Genomic DNA, 20,592 nt, shown 5'->3' on the forward strand with positions numbered 1-20,592 from the left:
TTATGGTTCTCTATTTTCATTAACTGATCCTAGGATATATGAAGCAGGTACAAGACAATACTACCACAAAGAGCCTTTATAGGCTAAAATATTAATTTCACTTGGAAACATATAAGAAGTCTATGGTGAACTTGGAACATACATCATGTGTAGGCCAATCAATCCTTTGGTTGCCATATCCTGAATCAATCGTCATCTTTAAAGGCTATCAAATATAGAGGTAATCCTTAGTTTATGATACATCACTTAACAACCATTCAGAGTAATCAAAAGTGATTTATGACCTGTTGCAACCCCCTCCAGTCACATGACTGCATTTTAGAAAGCAGCTCCCATATACAACTGCTTGCGGTATCTTGTGATCACAAGATTGATATTTGTGACATTTTCTGCTGGTTTCTAGCTCCAAAAATTCCTATTTGGATTTCTACTCACCACCACAAGATTTGCTTAACTGCACTGTAAATGTGGTCATAAAATCAGGTTCAGTCACGTGAGTTCCTCAATTTATGACTGCCATGAATTATTATTGAAATTCTGGTCCCAATTGCAGTTGTAAGTGGAGGACTACTTTTAAAGTACATTGTAAGACTCTAGATAAGTGATGATGAGAGAATGCTTTTAGAAATGTTCTAAAGTAACATAATCTTGAAAGTACAAATGATACATTAGAAAATTGTAGTTTTCCCTCAAACTCATCTATCCACTATCACTATTCACTAATGCACAATGTGCAACTACCTTAGCTTCCTATTTTAATGTGAATTAACTTAAATGACCCAGATTCATTTTTTCTGACAAACATTTTAGCCTTTTTGTTGATAATTAAATATATACTTTCACTTCCCTTCATGTATGAATCATTTCCACCTCATAGATCAGAACACTTTGATTTCATATTTTTTCCATCCTTTTCCTTTTTCTTGGTTTCACAGGTGCATAACAAATATTTTTGCTTTCTTTTATTTCCTTTGATCATTCATATGCTTTTTCAAATATTCCTCTTACATTCTAAGTCACAATCTTGCATATGCATGTATTGTGGTCATCAGATGGACTCTAGATATAGAGCTCTGCTTTCCATCATGATTTTGGTCAATTGAGACTTTCACATAAAATTATTTTAATATGATATAGAAGGTATAACAGTAGCTGTGTCAAATGCAGCATTTTTTGCCAATAATAAGGACAACACCAGCCACTTTTGTCACATTTTGGCTGATACCATACAAAAAAAATGCTCATGTCAAGTTTTATTCCAAACACGTCAACTACTATATGCAAGGTAGGCTCTCGAATCCAGAGACGACTTACAAGTCAACTTCCAACTGCCTGCATTCCAGCAATGATACACACTCAAAATGCAAATCATTGTACATCATTTTAGAGCAAGACAAATATATAAATCCAAGATGCCTAGTGTAACAATTTGTGTCAATTTATATATCAAAAAAGACTGATCAATCGAATGCTAAGAAGAACAAATTTGAATGAAATTATTTGATCCATATCCCTCTTTAGTTGGCAGTTACATAAAACAAATACAGGAGGTACTATACTGGATAAAAATTATAGGCAAATTCCCTAAAACCTTTGCCTATGACTTCATTGCATGGGATATTAAAGATGATATTCCTCATTATTTGTTCATCATGCCTCTTTAGCAGCCACTATTAAATATTTCGCTCCAATATCAAAAAGGGAAATGGGCTTGACCAACCCCCTAGAAAATGTGTTTCCTAAGAATAGGATGACCTTTGCAGCTGTGACAGTCTTTATTTGAGCAGCTGTTCAAAGCCATGTCAACTTTTTGATTCATGTAAGTAATGAGGGTTATATTTTGCAGATTTGTTTACTTCAGAAATTTTGTGATCCTTTTGCCATGTTTATTATAGGCTTTTTTATTCTCTCCTACATGGTTTATTTATACAAACTATGTTTGAGGTCTTATTTGTTATTTTTAATGTGTATTTTAAGTCAGTGATTTTTGCACTGTATGAGGCTATGACCTGTGGTTATAATAGTAAAAAAATACTATCAAAAGTAATATTGAAATACATTGATAAATAGCAATCATTTGCCTAAACCATTTTTATTAATTTCAATGATTTCTAGCAAAATTTAAACTTTACTTTGCAAACATAGTAATTCAAAATGAATATGTTAATACTGGAATTATTTCTAGTAAACAGGAAAACAGGAAGTTTTCTGTTACAATGGAATTTAATTTCCCTGTAAATGTAAATTATTAAAGAGTAAAACTGGTGTTACAAAATAATCATGTTTGACAAGAAAAACAATAAGAAACTACATTTTGTATATAAAACAATAAAAATATCCTGACACCTCTATCTTGCAATCCTAAATATGGAGCATCAAAAGGAATTTTTAGTCACAGAATACTTGTATTACACAAACCCAAATTATATTATTTCAGAAAGTTGATACATTTGCATAAGCTGTACTCTTGAAATTAAACAGTGCTGGGCTTAATAGAAACCTCTTATCCTCAGCAAACTGAATAGAGAATCAGATTCCATTCTATCTAGCTGCAAAAAGTAAATATGTCCTATGGATTTTATTTAAATAATCCACAACACTAAAGTCTACGTTTCCCATTTTTAATGTTCAATTTATTACTTTAAATAATTAAAACTTAAATTAAATAAAATACTATCAAACTGTTAAATCTTTACATCTCTGTAGAAACTGTGACATTTGAACAGCTGTCATAACCACTAGTACTTTGCAAAGATTTTGCAGGAAGCTCCTTTTCCCAAAGGATGTCATTCTCCATTTATTTCAAAATAGAAAGACACTTTATACATAGAAAAAGATACATTTCCAGAAGTAATTTATGGGAAAGCCTGCAGGTTCAGGTGCAACATCTATATGTGAGCTTTGGTTAGGAGCAACTGAATTAATTTCTTTTTTTAAGAAGTGATCTTTTGCAGATCCCATAAGCATTCAGAAAAAGACTAAAGAAATACATTCATTACTAAGCTTTGGGCCAACATAAACCCATAAAATTGGATTTACCAAGCTTCTGCTCTGTATTTTAATTACAATTATGACTGGGAAGAAGTATCTTTTAACAGGAAAGGAAACAGCCTATCTATAACAGACCAGATTATTATGTCATCGATTGCAACATAAACCACTGATTTAGTCATAGAAGGGAACATGGATGACTCACATCAGTTCCACAAACCAATTGCTTGCAGGTGGCTAATTCCAATGTAAATGTTTATGTTTATCTGTCATTTCAACACTACCTCCTCAATGAAATTTCAGCTTCTGAAATCCAACTGCTCTTCCAATTTCCAAAACATGAGGCAGAAGAACTGCTGTCAATATGCAGTCAATATTTGGATTCAGTTTCAGTTAAGACTCTCATGTGCAGTATTGAATATATCCCAATATGACATTCTATGCAACTTTTTGACAAAAATGATGTAAAAATGAAATTCTATGTAAATCTGCTACACTTTAGTTATTTATTTGCTTGTTTGTTTCATTCAGATGCTGCCCAACTCCAAACTGACTCTAAGCAGTTCATAGGATAAAACAATATAAAACTGAAATGTACATAAAACACTAAGCAGATGATAAATCCAGTCAACACATAAAACAGACATTATATCACCCAGTGGAAGCTCCAGCCAGCCTATCGAAAGCCTAAAAAACAGTCTTCTAGAGGGCCATCCTGGTGAGAACCATCCAGATTCTAGGGGAAACCTGTGGCAGTGGTAGACACTGTGACCGAGAAAATACACTTCTTTGGCTCTAAATAATTTTAATCAATAAATAATTTTAATTTGAATCAATGATGGGGTTCTGTTTGTAAAATATTATCTTTCCAGAAAGGGAAAACAGATCCATTTTCCATGCAGCAAATAATAAATTTCAGAAATGCTCTAATCTCAAGTAAAATATAAAGCTAATTACATACTTGACTTACCTTTTCCTTAATGTTGATTCACCAACTTTAACCACCCTGATTACTTCTTTAACAGTGCGCCGAAAATCATGCATTCTTGCGGCAACAAGAAGAGCTAGAACATAAAAGCAGAATCACATCAAAAAAGCACCTGGGATGAAGCAAAGGACTACATTAAATTATATTGGTGGCATTGAAAATTCTATTTCTCATATTAATTTTAAAAAACTGATGGATTGCAGAAAGATTAAACTGGAATTTTATGAAATTTACTTTGCATGCAGAAATATTACATCAACCCAAACAAATTTTGGAAAATGCAGAATGGCATAATAATCAACCTCAACAATTATTTCACCTAGATAGACCACCTCCTTGCAGACGTACACATATATTCATGCACACACCATTAGGAGAAAATATCCCAATACATGCATTTGTACTTACTGTACATATATTCCATTTTTACCATGCAGTATTTACACAATAAAATTATCTAATAAAAAGTAATCGCATAACATCATTCAGTGCTTTCAGTATTTCAGTTCAAGGTTTAGAGCTCCCTAACAGTGATTTTACACTAAGTTCTTAATGTATATTTTCCACAACACAGAAAAGATCCATAGTAGTGCAGTGGTTAGAATGCAGTATTGCAGGCTAACTCTGCATTCCACTAGCAGCAGTTTGATTCTGACTGGCTCAAAGTTGACTCAGCCTTCCATCCTTCCAAGGTCAGTAAAATGAGAACCCAGATTGTTGGGGGTACAGTGCTGACTCTGTAAACTGCCTAGAGAGGGCTGTAAAGCACTGTGAAGCAGTATATCAGTCTACACCCTCTTGCTATTTCTAGATCCCAACAATTCTATTCAACTTCCACTAGGTGCAGGAAGAAAGATTAAAATAGTAATTGGTGGCTACCAACTAAAACATTTTTCTTGGGAAGAAATAAAAGGAAAAGAAATGGCTACACATCCTTTCTAATTCAAACCATTAATAGTTTAACTAAATACTGTGTTCTACACTTGAAAAGTTCAGAAGCCTAAATATATTATTTATTTAACATACTATTTTAAAGTAGTTTTATCTCCCCCTTTCTTGGCAGGTTCAGTTAGTCCTTGACTTATTACCAAATTTGGGACTGAAATTGCCAAATCAGCACGGTTGTATCATGTGTCTTAGGACAGCAATTGTAGCACTCACAGACTTATGGATCATTAAGGGAGTACCCAACCTAATCTGAATCATTCTGGACTTGGTCCCTCTCAGCCCCAAGCCTCAAAAGGGAAGGACTGACTCAAAATCTCCCCCTATATCTGGTCTTTGGCCACCCTGTACCCTACCTTTCAAGACAGCAAGCAGCCCCAAATTTGCATGGCTCTGGGACTATTACCATGACCCAGGAAGCAGCAGTCACACTGTTCTCACCATTCTGCACTTCAACACCCCAGCTTATCTTCCCCATCTTCTTATTGTCACTGCTGACAAGCGAGGCATGCCTTCCTTGTCCCACAGGCGGAAAAAGCAAGCCAGCAAAAGAAAGCCCCTTCGTGCGCAGTTGACAAAAACAAGCCCATTTGCACTATACTGCTAGGTTGGGTTGGGTTGGGGTGAGTTTCTTGGCGTGCTGAAGATCTATAGCTGTTTCTTGCTTGCTTCGGCTTCTTGTGGTATATCAGAAAGCCCAGCACAGCAGCATGGCACGTTGCTTTCACAGGCTTTATGCAGAAGGGTTTGCTTTTACCAGATTGCTTTTGCTGGTATCGTAGTGGGGCTTGTGGGCATGAAAGACCTCATCAGCAGTGGGAAATGCCTCATCAGCAGTGGGAGCAAGAAAGAGCAAGGATAAGCTGGGGTGTCAGAGCACAGAAAAGCAGGGGGCCAAAAAGGTACAAATGGGGAGAGGGATGAGAGATAGGCAGGGGGGAGAAGTTGCAACACCCCTGTGGTCCAAAATGCAGTCTGGCTGCCTCATATCCAAATTTTGATCATGTGACTGTGAGGGGGAGTGTTGCAAGAGCTGTAACTTCAGGCACAGGCCTTAGTTCCATTTTTTTTAGCACGGTTATAACTTCAAGCAGTTTATGAGCGAACGGTCGTAAGTGTGGGCTACCTGTAGTGGCTTACTTAATATCTGTGTCAAACAAGACAGGGCCAAGACTCACAAACTTATAATCAAAAGAAATAAGAGGTAGAGAAGAAAGAAGAGCCAAAGTAGAATCAGGGATAGGTTCTTAAAGTGGTCTGTTGTGGTAATCAATTTGAAGGAGAAAAGTCTGATACAACAAGTCTCTCAACAGTTCTGCCTGAGTTGTCCAACAGGTCCAGTCTTTCTCTCCGCTGTAGCAGGATGTCATGTGCAAAATAACAGAAAAATGGAAGTGTAGCACAATCCTTCTTCTACTTATATCTTCTGTGTTCCAAATGCCCTCTGTAATTCACTTTTCCCTTTTTTGATTCAAGCATACTTGCCTCTCAAGGACATCAGAGAAAGCAAAAACAGCTCTTGCAATTTACCAATTGAATTCTCTTCCCAAAGTAATTTTCCCATAGGAAAATCTGTCTTAGGGTTTTGTCCCATGGATTTGCCTGTAGTATATACTTTGGTTCTAAAAGTTCTGATATATAGCCCATGAAAGTACTGTAGCTTGACCTACTTGCCCTCATCATGGCAAACTGGGCAGCAAACAAATTTAATAAATAAAGATAAAATAAAACCCTCTTTTGCACAGTCTTAATATATTTATACCAAAATATTGCTAAATTCGGTTAAACCATAAGATTTAGGTTCAGCATAACACACTGTTTTCATGTTCTTTTATACAACTTTTATACAATGCCTTATAGATAATCTACACTTTCTACTTGTGGAATAGTATGACCTCTGTGATATTCCAGTTTGTGGCCAAGGTTAGATTAATTCCTAAAGTTCTTATCTAACTTGATTCATCTTGACATTAAATTTGTATGTACAGATTCACCTAAAAGCATGACTTTTTAAGGGTGAACATATGCAACTGCTTCTTAGAAAATTAAATATACATAACACATTTCTTTGTCACTAGCTGTTGGCACTCTACACACGCCAATGAACGGGTTTTGCAATACCTGCACCACAAAGCCCTGATGGCCGTCGACCTGTGTGCATCCAGTCTCTCTTCATCTGCTGCAGGAGTCTTAAAGCTGTCATGGAGACTTCATGGTTCTTATCACCAAACTCGAGCATGTGTGCAAAACGAGGAATATATAAACACGGATCTGCCCAAAGCAAGATGAAAAAAGTTATTACCAACCATAACTTTTCCTCTTCTATACAGAGCCTTCTCAGATTTCTAACTCGACTTACAGAAAACACTTCACTGTCCTATTGTCTCTCCAGCTGTAGACAGGAGATTGTGTTTACTATTAGGAACAAACAGAATTGTTGTGCTTGTGGAAGCTCTTTGTTCTGGCAGAAATCTCTATTAATGTTTTGCTGATTATTTCTTCCTCTGGAACTCTCAGCACCATTTTTCCCATGGCTGCAATCAGATATACAAGGACTACTAGGAGAATGGGCATTATTCAAAATTCACCACCCCTTTCATTAGGACATGCCTGACAACAAACGGCTTTCAGTGAACTGAAAGATACCAAATGTCACATGAGACACACACACATACAGCAAGCTCTCTTTTTAAAAAAATGAACTGTAGAAGGTGAGATGTTTCGCATGTTTAATTTCTACTTCAGTAGAAATAAATACAAATGCTGCATTGCTGTTAGTCAAGTCAATTCTGGATGTTCTTGCAACACAGAACAGCAATAGAGCAATTAGTACTAGCTTGAAAAAGGGCTGCATATTTAAAATTTGAAAACCAAGTAGAATACATTGTGACACATGATTAAAAGAACACCTATCAAACTTGAGATATTGAAATATATATTTCTACATAAACTACAAAGTACAGAATAAATGCTGTAGGTTCAATCAATCAGTGTTGATAGCCCTTTAAGGGTAATCCCTATAATTATTACTTGACTTTATATTTCCAAATCCAAGATCTGTCATAGATCAATGCAACAACTGGTGCAATAAATAATATGTACAATTATGCACACTTATCAACATCATTCCTGGTCCAAATGTATTGAGACCAAAACTCACTATACCTACAGAACTATGCTGTAAAATTATGATGGCATGAAAAATTGGGAATTGTAATCCCACACCAGCCTGGGAAGTACCTGGATGAGGAGACTAATACTAATGATTAATATCCTCATCCAGGAGTATGACAAGCAAGAGGAAAATCACCCTATGTGCAATCTAATATTACTTGAGACGTCATTGAAGATATCCCATTAGTTAAAAATTCCACATTAATAGATGAAATTATTTTGCTTCTATAAAAATACAGTATTAAATTTCTCATCTCCAAGGCTATTATAGATAGATGAAAGTTTCAGCCTGCTCCAATTATTAACACACAGACTAATTCTGCTTTCATATCTCCCTCTTTACTGAAGATTAATTTAAAGTCATCAACAGAACTAAGCCAAAAGAATAACTTCCAAAAATCAACCTAAGCTTTCATTAAAAAGTCAAATTGGTTGAGAGTTCTATACTAAAAAGTATATCTTTTATGCCATGAAATTAACACCATTGGTGACAACTGATTTCTAGTCTTTGAAACCAGAAATATTTGAAGACAATTTTAAATGCAATGGATTATTTCTCTCAAAGATACAGCTTTATGTGGTGTATTACTCCATTTGGATTATGTGGATTAATGTCTTCTGAATGATTTGCAGGTACAGTGTAATCAACGTCTACCTAGATTATATAGCTGCTAAGTGCTACTTGTAATTTAAAGGATTTTATGCTACATTGCTATGCAGTGAACAGCATGGCTCCAATCTATAATTATTCCTCAATATTACAGAAAAAGAAAACAAGATTTTAAGTTCGTTACTCTTATAACAAATAATGATTATTCCCCATCATAACCATTATATTCAATAACCAAGACATTAAAATATATGACAGAAGATAGAAGAAGCTATCAAGGTTACCAAAAGACAGCTTTGGCTATGATTATGAAATGACAGGAAACCATCAGTTTTCAATATCAAAGTGTCCTCTCATGTAGATGTCATATACTATTAGGGGAAGGGTGCTTGAGCTTAAGTTTCACATCATAAATAGCTAAAGCTATTATAATTTCACTTTGGAATTAAGCCATTTTACAATCCTAAAATAATGTATTCGAATCATAATGTTAACATGCCATCTAAAAATAATTTATACTGCCCACCTGCCAAAATAATGCAAGCTAACACACAATGGCTAAACTACAAACTGCCACTTAAGAGACAAAGTATGAAGCAGAATAGAAAATAAGTTATCAGTATTTTGCACATTAATTTCTCATTGCAAAGCAATCATCTGGTAACTGGGCATAGGGTATGGATAGGGCTAAAATAGCTGAGTTGCAAAAAAAATCAGTATGAGGTAATAGTGGAAGAAAGAGATATAGCAAAGTCCTTTTCAGTGGTCTCATTTGAGATGGTGATGAGTCTGGTTGAACCACTGGCCCTGTGGTGCAGCCAGAATAATCTGGAGCTGGAACACACTTAAAACTGTAGAGATGAAAGTGGATTTTAGGAGGACCCTCCTATTCTATCACTAATGCCTTCCAATGCTGGCTGGATAAAAAAGTTGAAGATGAATTTAATAAAACTCAAACAAAAGATCGAATAATAACAGCAGAAAAGTCAAATGAGAAGGACTGAAAACTGGATATCTTCTGGAACTGAACAATGGCTTTTGACTCAACTATTTGACTATCTTGCATCTAATTACCAGTATAACTAAATAGCATAATGAACTATTGCATAAAGAAGATATCAGCAACTGATTAATACCTGGCAAAACTTATCTGAGTTAGAAAAAAAAAAGGGAAAACATCAGGAAACTATAAACCAGTAACATGCTTGCCTATAATGTTTCAATTACTTACAGGAATAATAGCATACAGCTCCCAAGATTATTTGGAAGAAAATACCCTTCCACTAAAATACAAAGGAAATAAAAAGAAAAGCAGCAGGACAAAAGATCAACTGCTGGTTGAGAAAATAATTTGGGAGAATTGTGAAAACTGAAAAACAAATCTACATATGGTTTAGATTGATTATAAAAGGAGTTTGATTCATAACCGCATAGTTGTATCGTCAAATGTTTGGAAACAACTGGTGTCAGTAAAAACATCAGAACATTTAAAAAAACCTAATGTAATAATAGAAAACAGGTGGTTGGAAATGAAAAATATGGGCTTGTTAATATTAGGACAGGTATCTTCCAGGGAAACTCATTATCATCCTTCCAGGAATTTTGAAGAAAACAAATTTTGATTACTAAACAGCAAAGAATGCTAATAAAATACATGTTTGCTTTCTATGGATCTGGAGCTTTATGGAAAATGAGAAATTGAAATTCAGTCGTTGACAAACACTGTAATAGATCTGCTAAACTTCTAAAAATTATCTGTAAAAATCTATAAAAATTATCATGGGCCAGTAATAAAAACTGGATAAGAAGTAATTGAAAAGGAACAGGTTAAAATATTATAGGATTTCTCACTAAAAACTAATAAAAGTCTTGGCATTTAATATACCTGACTTAACTGTGGTTGAAAAGAAAGTTTGGATAATTAATGTAGCAATACGAGAACAGAATACAAAGAATTGGAGAAAACCACAAAATACCAAATTCTGAAAATCAAAGTTGAAAGATTATAGAGTGGTGGTCGCAGTGGTTATCAGTACTCTGGGTACCATACCAAAAAGCCTTGGACTACAAAACCTGTGCATTGACAAAAATTTCCATCTGTCAGTTACAAAAGGTCACACTCCTTGAATCTGTACAAATAATACTCAGATACATTATAACGTCCTATGTTTTTGCCAAGAATTTGATGTGAAGACCAACACCATAATAGTTGTTGCTGGGTATGTAACAATTACACATTCTACAGCTCAAAAGTTCTAGATAGACTATAGAGTCCTCAACTTACAACCATTCATTTAGTGACCATTTGAAATTATAACAGCACTGAAAAAGCTGATTTATGACTGGTTTTCATACTTACGACTGTTGCAGCCATTTGTAAATTTCCCAGCAAGCGAAGGGGGAAACCAAATTTGCTTAATGACCATGTGATTCACCTAACAACCATGGCAAAAAGGATTTCAAAATGGGAAAGAACTCACTTAACTTTTGCCTTGCTTACCAATATAAATTTTGGGTTGTAAATCAAGGATATATTTAATAGACTTAGTTAGACTTCTGTTAGTTACTAGGAAGTTAGTTACTTCTGTTAGTTACTTAGTTGTCTTCTGTTAGTTACTATTTGAAGCACATAATAAAATTAAAATATTTTTTGTCAGATTATGAGCTTTTAGGTTCATGTAGATAAACAATTTAATGTATTGAGCATTGCAGTATGATGTTGAGCAATTATCCAATTTTTTTAAAAAACATCCCACTGGCTCTTCTCAGTGCCACTTGAAGAAAGGTATGTCTTTTGGGAAACTAACTCAAATAAAATGACCAAGCTTTGTTCTACATCTTTGATGGCGAACCTGTGGCACATAGAGCCATTTGTATGGGCATGCGAGCTCCAGGCAAACTTACCTCACTGCACATATGTACACATCCCAGCTGATTTTGGGGCCTTTTTCGGCCTGCCACAGGCTTGAGGGATGCCTCTGCAGGCTTTGCAGGCCAAAAAATAGGCCTGTTTCATCACTTCCTATATTTCCAGAAATACCAGAAGTGACTAAATGGGCCCATTTTTCATCCTGCAAAGCCTGCAGGGGCTCAAGCCTCTGGCAGGCCGAAAAAGGACTCAAACGGGCCAAAAATCAGCTGGAAGGCACAGTGTAAGTAAGGGGGTAAATTGCACACGCATGTGCAGGGGGCATGGGGGGCCTGCACACATTGCCTTTTGGGTGCTGGCACGTGAGACAGCGCATGCACAATTTTTGGCACAGGAGCCCAAAAAGGTTAGCCACCACTGTTCTATGTTCTCCAGTTTTTCACTGGAGATACAATTTCTCATTTTCTCTAATGTCAATTGTTAACTATTAAATTCAACCCCATGTCGTTAGCTGATGCCCTGTTCAGCAATTCCACAAATAAAGAAAGGGCTTTGTCTGAAATGGATTTATAATTAATGAAATTTAAATAATGACTGCTAAGCATCAACATTGTTATGTACTATTTTTTATTTTCATATGTTCAGAAAGACTGCATTTGCATGATCACCTACATAACATGCAATTTTTCAGAAAACCAGAGGCAGTACATTTTTTAAAAAAAAAAACCTAAATAATTATAAACTAGGAGAGTTGCACACATTAATATTTTTAGAGGAAATTAAAATATACTACTAAATCAAATGCTACGTAAGTTAACCTTTTTAAGAAAAAGTTAGCATTCGAATTAAAAACAAATCCTGTACATTTTTGGCATAATATGTGTGTTAATTAGCAAGCCAAATGGCAGAAGCTTGTCTCTGAGAGAAGATCCTGTTGCTCCATTTATATGTCTTAGCTGCGAGGGAATCTGGGTGAAGAGGAAGGTAAACATTCTTACAAAGAGAGTGTCAGAGACAGAGATATACAAAGGACTGTTATGTAACACTAAGGCCCCTGTTCAGATACAAGTAATAGAGAGTTTCCAACTGCATAAATCTGGTACAGCAAATCCATGAGAGGGCTGATCCCTAGATCTTTAGAAACATGAGTTGGACTGTGCCTTCAAACTTGTTTTCATTCTTTATGCGTGAAGTGCCTTTCTTCATGCAAATGATGGGGAATTATTATTTCCTGCATTCTCTTGCATAGAATAACACTTCTTCCTCCTTGCTGAGCAAAACAACAATAAACGCTTCCTTCCTTTATGGAAAATACTAATCTGGGGACAGAACTATGCAGTGGGAGTTTTTCCTCTTTTACGACTCATCCATTTTTATAATTTTTCCTTCTGCAAGAAGGTCAGGGATAAACTGGTGATCTATAATGTAACAAGACAAGCAGTACAAGTTTTGTTGTTCGCCTTAATCCAGAAACATACAAATGGTAGGCTACAATACGTGGCAGTTAGCTGACCTTGATAGAATTAAACGGGTTGGATGATTTAGTTCTTGGACGGGAGACCACCAGGATAGCAGCAAATCACTTAAGTACTTATTCATGTGAATTATTCTGGTGCCTCAGGTCAAACAGACTCTAGATGGTATTTTTGCTGGGAGAACAACATGTACATTTTGCACAATTATAGGGAATCAATGTCAATTACCGGGACTTCTTAAGAATAAAATCTACAGTAGGAAAATTACACCCATAACTGAATCTAATAAATGTTAATTTATTAATATATAACATTTGCATTCTGTATACATTCTGTATACGAATAAAAACAATAATTCAGTAGCATTTTTTTGTTTTCAGAGTGTGTACACATAAATTTTACAAACATTATCTTAGAAAATATTATCCTGGACAAATCTACCCAGCTTTCTGGAATAGTAATAATAGGAAATTTTAAGTATCCAGGCATCTATATATAAACTAACTGGGCCAGAACTACCTGGTTTCTCAGTCATTTTGTTGATAGTGTCATCTTTCAGAAGAATAAAAATATTGACTCTCTCAGAGCTGGTTCTAACCAATAAGAAAGCACGGGTTGATGAGATGAAAGCAATTACAGCTTTAGGAGGAAGTGATTATGTCAGATTGAAGTTCAAAGAGCTACAAAAAAATAAACACCTACATACACGTGCATTAGATTTGAAGAGAGCCATTTCAAGTCTTGGAGAAGCACTAATTAAGATTCTTTGGACAGAAATCCCGAGGCCAAAAGAAATGCAAGGGAATTTGGAATTTTTCAAATTAAGATACTGGGAGTATAGTCATACACCATTCCTGTCAGGAACAAGAGACAACCTATAAAGTACCTTTTGAACCAGTAAAAATGTTAGGATCCTGCACTTTTGTGAGGAGGGTGAATTTACTCAACGCAGGAGTGACTATCAGAAAATCTAGTCCACTCCCTTGTTAATTTCTCTCCTTAGAAGACTATGGAGCCCCTTTGTGCATCTATTAACTTGGTAACATTAAGATATGTGGACTTCAACATGGCTGCCTGGGGAATTCTAGGAGTCGATGTCCACACATCTTCATCTTGCCAAAGTTGAGAAACACTACTTTATATGATCTTTGCAAATTCATGGAGGACAGATGAAATGCCTAAGTATAGGAGAAGGGCAAATCTTGAACTGAAACCCAGTCAACTCAATGTCAGTAAGAGTGTATCCTGGAACAAATTATTCGCTGTAAAAAAAGTTTTTTTTAAAATGCTTGTTGGGAGCCAGCTTTGTGAAGTTTCTTGCACCAAAGCTTCTACTACAACTAGTACAAAAAAAAATAATTGCAGCTTTAAAACGATAACATTTATTTTGGCTGCAACTTCCTGGACAGTTTTTTGTTTTTATTTCTTCTGGATAAGGTTTTAAGATCATAGTTCACACACAAACACACACACCCCAAATATCAGTTTCCAAGCTGTTTCAAGACGTTAAGAACGAATTGAGACACGGGGCTCTCTCCGCATTCGAAGAATTTGGGCGAAAACTCTCCAGTTTTGGCCGACACCTTTGATAACTCCGCCTTGCTTTCAGGCCGATAAAGTTTGAAAAAAGCACTGGTTTGAGTTGATCCCCACCCCCCAAGCTTTTGCCCAAAGGGGAGGGAGTTCAAACGGAGCCAGCAGATGCCTGAAAAGGAGCATTGTGCGAGGGGACGGCCAGAAGGAACATGGGCGCCCTCGCTAGGCCGCACAGGAAAGGCTCCTTCCTCTGATTTAACTGCTGCGCTAAGCTGGGATCGGCGAGGCGCTGCCTCCAGCCTAACGTTTTCATAATCATGGCTTCTGACTCCACGGACAAGCCTGCAGTGCAAACTTTCCCGACTGGGCTCGGGCAAAGGGACGCCTGGTGAGAGCGCGACCGGGCATCTACTGGGGAATTGCTGGGAGGGGGTGTGCAACCGGGGAGGGGGGAAGAGATGCTATGATCGGCGCCGCAGCGGAGTTTTTGAACTGCAGGATGGCTGACGCTCAACGCGGGCTGCCTCGAGCGATTCCTTAAAGACCTCTTCTCTTTCTCCACCCCCCAAAAAAAAATCCCTATTTTGCAAACGGTTAAAGGCGCCCCTGGCTCAGTGGCATCGAAGCCGAAGCTAGGGCAGAATTCATACCGGCCGCGTTTATTGACGCCTACCCCGATCGCCTTGGGAGCCAGCAACCGCAAAGAGACAAGCTCAGGCGAGATCTCCCCGGGGTGGAAAGGAGGGGGGAAAGGAGGCATTTCCCAAGCAACCGAAAGAGGGGGAGTTGTAGGAATGAACCGGCACGCCAATTTAAAACAATAAATAACAATAAAACTTTCCTTCTCGAAGGAATAGTGACCCTTTCTAAATGGATTTACTTCTGGAAGAGTTTCTGCCACTCCTTTTGGGAAAGGGCGGTTGTAGAAGGCAGGGCGGGAAGGAAGGTTTTTACGTTTGGCCGTCACTCCCCAACTGCTCAAGCCGCAGCAGCTTCCCCCACCCCCCTTTTGCTCGCGCGTGCATTTATCTCCCCTCCATCCAACGGTGAGTGAATTTGGGTTTCCTGTAAATTTCCCAAATGGAGGAGGGGACTGGATTGATGGGAGAGGAGAGCACGAGGGGGGGGAGGGCGTGTGGGCGGTTTCGAGAGAGCGAGCGAAGAATGACATATTGTCTAGCGAGAGAGGCCGGCCCTCCCCTCTGGTGCCCTTTCGCCATTGGAGCAGCCGCCGATGACGCGCAGCGCCTCTGCTGACTATTTGAGGTGGCAGCGGCCGCGGCGGCGGCGGTTGCAGCAGCAACAACATCGGGAAAGAGGTGGTGGTCTAACAACAGTGGGGAGACGAGGAGGAAGCACGCACACGCGGACGGCCACGGGCGCCCGGTCCTGCAAAGCTGCGGCTCCTGCCGAGACTTTCGAAGTAGGGGAGGAAGGAGCTTCGCTAGGAGGCGAGGGAAACAAACAAAAAACAAGAAAAAAAGCAGCATCTCCAGCCCGGCGCTGGGGAGCAACCAGGATCCCGGACTCCCGCGTGAGAGGAGGATGCTTCCCTCTTCTGCAGCTTGGCCTGGCGAGTCTCACTTTTAAAAGCGAAAAAGGGGACGGGAAGGGACAAGGAAAACGTCCGCTCTCTCCTTCGTGCCCCTCGGCCTCTGGGATTTTATCGCTCAGGAGACGGAGGACTTGCAACCTGAATTGTGGAATAATATTAAGTAACCACAAGCGGAGATCTACAGTTGCTTCGCGGATGCTCGCCCTTCGCCCGGGAAACGGCCGAAAGCCGGGTTTCCCGCTTTCGCGTGTCCTCCAGCCTCACCAAGATCCTTGGCAGAAGTTTGCATTGCCCCGGGGTCAAAGGGCTGCTCTCGCCTCTTAAAGGGAAATCGGGATCGTGACAGCTCCCAGGACTTTCCGGAGCGGGATCCGGGCAAGTCCTGCCCCGGCGGCTTAAGCTTCGGAGAGCCTTGCACCATCCCCAGCGTCCTTCCCTCCCCGCCGCCAGGTGAGCGATGAGTCATTAAAGCATCATCGCTGCGCCACCAGCCGGAACACAAAAGATGCTTTAGGCACCAACCCTTCGAACGAGGCGCTGTAGTTTGTTTTTGCTGCCCTTCAAAGGGGGTTTGTTTTGAATTCTCTCGAAGCGAGAGTGCGCTCGGCTGCTGATGGCCGCGGAGGGGGATCCCTCCCGCTGATGCCCCTGGACCATGGTTGCTTCCATGGACGGATCATGAAGTGTTTGACTTTCTTTCTTCTGCTTCCAGAGACCTTAAAGAAGTCCAAAAAGAGCGTCCGGGCCAACGGCAAAGGGGCAGCATGCTATGAGATATTGCCCCTGGGCCTCAAAAAGAAGATGGCTGCGGAACTTTACCCTGCCAGCGCCAATACCAATCTCGCAAACAGCAATAACGCCGCCGCCAACACCAAGAAAAACGCCCTTCAGTTCCAGCAGAGCGCGCAGCCCCCGCCGCCGCCGCCGCAAAACCTCAACAACAACAACGTGGAGAGCGCTAACTGGCAGTCCTTCCACCCCACCCTGCGAGAGAGGTAAGCCCCGCTCGGGCAAGCAGCCCAGAGGAGGAAACGCGTTGTGAGGCTGAGGCGGCGGCGGCGGCAGGAGCCAGAGGAAGGGAGGGCAACTTAAAGGCAGAGATTGGGAGCGAAAAGAGACTCGGAGCGAAAAGCTTCGGCACTTGCTGCAAGAACCTGGGCGTGAACTTTGTGCTGGCTTTCTGAAAGGGCCAGTCCTTTCCATTGCAATAACAGGCAATGGGATTCACCTGCCTGGTATAACCAAGGGATTACCTCTTGTGCTCGTGGGGAGTTTGAAGGGTTTCCAGAAATTGGGGGGGGGGGGGTTGATCCTGTCTTGCTCAGCAAATGGGAACTGATCTTGCCTAGGCTCAGAAGCTAAGCAAGGATAACCTCATTTCTATTTGGATATGAGACCCTTCAGGGAATACCAGGGCTATAGACGATCTAGGAAGCCCAAAACATCTTGGAAGGCCTCTCCGTTAAACTCTTTCTGTGGGGCTACCAAGAAAACTGCACGGTGCCCACGAAATCAAGAAAGTCCGTTGAGCATTTTGAGCATTTTTCTTGGTGCTACTTGTCCTGTTCTGGTCACAAGCCAATGCAGAAAAGAGCTATTGCAGTCATGATTGAAACAGTTCCCCGCAAAAAGGAGGGAGAGCCTGAATTGATTGGGAGGGGAGAAGAGTATGGGATGGTGAGGGTAGAGGTATGGGGTTAATTATGGTTCCCTTTTGTAAATCTACAGAAACGCACTGATGTTCAACAGTGAACTTATGGCTGATGTGCATTTCATTGTGGGCCCAGTGGGGGCAGCAAAGAAAGTTCCTGCTCACAAGGTTGGTGGGATCTTTTCTATTTTTGCCATGTAGATGAACTGTACATTAAAAGATGCTTGTTCCCTTGTCCTCTTAACTCAGTGAGGACATTGTTGCACAAATGCAACAAAACAATTGCCTAGGAATATCAGCAGTTTAGCAATTCGGGTCTCGCTGGCTCAAGGTTGACTCAGCCTTCCACCTTTCTGAGGTGGGTAAAATGAGGACCCAGATTGTTGGGGGCAATATGCTGGCTCTGTAAACCACTTAGAGAGGGCTGTAAAAGCACTGTGAAGTGGTATATAAGTCTAAGTGATATTGCTATTGTTATATATTTCCTTGCAGTTAAATCTGCAGTTTAAAGTCGCAGTAGTGAGAGGGGAGGAAAGGGATCCAAACTCTAATAATGGGTTTCCAAAAAATTGTGTTGGTATATTCTGATCTAAACCATTATAGCTAAGTGGAAGGAAAATTAATGTATTTGATTCTCTGCCTACCATTATCCCTGATTTTTAATTTTTAATTTTTAATGCAGTATGTATTGGCAGTGGGTAGTTCGGTCTTCTACGCAATGTTTTATGGAGATCTTGCAGAGGTCAAGTCTGAAATCCATATACCAGATGTAGAACCTGCTGCTTTCCTAATCTTATTAAAGTAAGTAGTAATTAAGACTAGTTACTAATTGCATGACTTTTTTAACCCAAAATTTAAGGAACATGAATGTAAAAGCTTAAAATCATCAAAAAAATGTTGAAAGCTGTAACTAAGAGTTGTGTATTTTTCTTTTTTAAAAAGGGAATCTTTTTATATTGATAGGTACATGTATAGTGATGAAATCGAGCTGGAAGCAGACACTGTGCTGGCTACTCTGTACGCGGCCAAGAAATACATTGTCCCTGCCTTAGCAAAAGCTTGCGTCAATTTTCTGGAGACTAGCTTAGAGGCCAAGAATGCTTGCGTTCTGCTGTCTCAGAGCAGGCTCTTTGAGGAACCAGAGCTGACACAACGCTGCTGGGAAGTCATTGATGCTCAAGCTGAAATGGCACTGAAATCGGAGGGCTTCTGTGAAATAGATCAACAGACGCTAGAAATCATTGTGATGCGGGAAGCACTAAACACCAAGGAGGTTGTGGTGTTTGAGGCAGTTCTGAACTGGGCTGAGGCTGAATGCAAGCGGCAAGGGCTGCCAATTACGCCAAGGAACAAGAGGAATGTATTAGGGAAAGCTTTATACTTGGTCCGGATTCCAACCATGACTTTGGAAGAGTTTGCCAATGGGGCTGCTCAGTCTGACATCCTGACCCTTGAGGAAAGACATAATATTTTCTTGTGGTATACTGCTGCAAATAAACCGAAGTTAGAATTTCCACTAACAAAGCGGAAAGGACTTGCACCTCAAAGGTGCCATCGATTTCAATCATCTGCATATCGCAGCAATCAATGGAGGTACCGGGGACGATGTGACAGTATCCAGTTTGCTGTAGATAAAAGGATATTTATAGCAGGATTGGGACTCTATGGGTCAAGTTCTGGAAAAGCTGAATACAGCGTCAAAATTGAACTGAAGAGGTTAGGCACTGTACTTGCCCAGAATCTGACAAAGTTTACATCCGATGGATCTAGTAATACTTTCTCAGTATGGTTTGAGCATCCTGTGCAGGTTGAGCAAGATACCTTTTACAATGTGAGTGCCATTCTAGATGGCAATGAGCTCAGCTATTTTGGACAAGAGGGGATGACTGAAGTACAGTGTGGAAAAGTGACATTCCAATTCCAGTGTTCCTCAGACAGCACCAATGGCACAGGAGTGCAAGGAGGACAAATACCTGAACTCATTTTTTACGCATGATGCATTTCACTTAGATTGTATTCCAGGGTTGTTCTGCATATTAATAGATACTCTGATCTGTCTGAAAGACTGCGGAGCAGATCAGAGTATTATAGTACTTAACTATTTACCATCAGGCTATGAAACTAAGTGAAGGAATGCTCTTGAATTTAATCTTATTTTATTTATTCATAAGCTATTTGACTTAATTATTAAACTGAACTGCAGTATGCAGAGAAAGAAATGTTTAAAAAATTGCACATGATGTGCATTTATTTTGTATATAGACCACTAACGGCTGAGACTGACTCAACTAGAATGTTATAAGGTAGAGCAGTTTGAGAACCTGTTGAATATAAAACATTTTTACTTGTCCTAAATCCTTATGTGCTTTGCTCATTATTGTTCCTCTGGTACTTGAACCACATCAATATATGCAGAAATAGTAACACTATTTTTTAAGATGAAACCTAAGGTGCTATAATTCCACATCTATTTCTGTAAGCAAAACCTCTTACGAAGACTGAAAACACATCTGAAACAAAGATTGTACTACAGAACAAACATTTATTTTTATATAGCATTAGTGGCAATGTTTGTCCCTAAAACATACTCAGTAAAATAAATATAATTTTCCAGGAGATGAATTTCTCGTGACAAACGTGTGCAAAGAAAAGATACACCTAAAATTTCAAAATTCTGTAACAGCTGCAGAATCTCTAGTATAATCAACAAAAGCCAGCTCACACTGGCTGTGTTCATAAATCATGATTAATCTACCCAGCACACACCAATCAAACTTTGTATCAATATAGCTGCCAGG

At 39.1% G+C, this 20,592-nt stretch overlaps 2 protein-coding genes across 11 annotated transcripts in view; one reads left to right on the forward strand and one right to left on the reverse strand.

The window, feature by feature from the left end:
- Window positions 1–20,592, reverse strand: part of BRF1 (BRF1 general transcription factor IIIB subunit) — a 224,071-nt gene that overhangs the window by 115,744 nt on the left and 87,735 nt on the right. For both annotated transcript variants that reach the window (XM_026698603.2, XM_026698602.2), the window contains exons 6-7: window positions 7,046–7,195; window positions 3,962–4,055 (exon numbers count right to left, since the gene is read on the reverse strand). In XM_026698603.2, the coding sequence (XP_026554388.1) occupies window positions 3,962–4,055; window positions 7,046–7,195 (244 nt within the window). The remainder of the gene's footprint in view (window positions 1–3,961; window positions 4,056–7,045; window positions 7,196–20,592) is intronic.
- Window positions 14,770–20,149, forward strand: BTBD6 (BTB domain containing 6). 9 transcript variants are annotated; one of them, XM_087922302.1, is made up of 6 exons: window positions 14,770–14,976; window positions 15,440–15,634; window positions 16,856–17,138; window positions 17,872–17,962; window positions 18,477–18,595; window positions 18,737–20,149. In XM_087922302.1, exons 3-6 carry the CDS (start codon window positions 16,945–16,947, stop codon window positions 19,788–19,790), a joined length of 1,458 nt encoding a protein of 485 aa, XP_087778428.1. In that variant the 5' UTR covers window positions 14,770–14,976; window positions 15,440–15,634; window positions 16,856–16,944; the 3' UTR covers window positions 19,791–20,149. The 9 variants fall into 9 exon arrangements, with proteins under 9 accessions (XP_087778428.1, XP_087778429.1, XP_026554391.1 ...); XM_087922303.1 differs by having other exon boundaries at window positions 18,758–20,149; XM_026698606.2 differs by lacking the exon at window positions 15,440–15,634 and having other exon boundaries at window positions 18,758–20,149.

Source organism: Pseudonaja textilis, chromosome 1 (assembly GCF_049901715.1).
Source record: "Pseudonaja textilis isolate UNSWEBS1 chromosome 1, rPseTex1.2, whole genome shotgun sequence".
Lineage (NCBI taxonomy): Eukaryota > Metazoa > Chordata > Lepidosauria > Squamata > Elapidae > Pseudonaja > Pseudonaja textilis.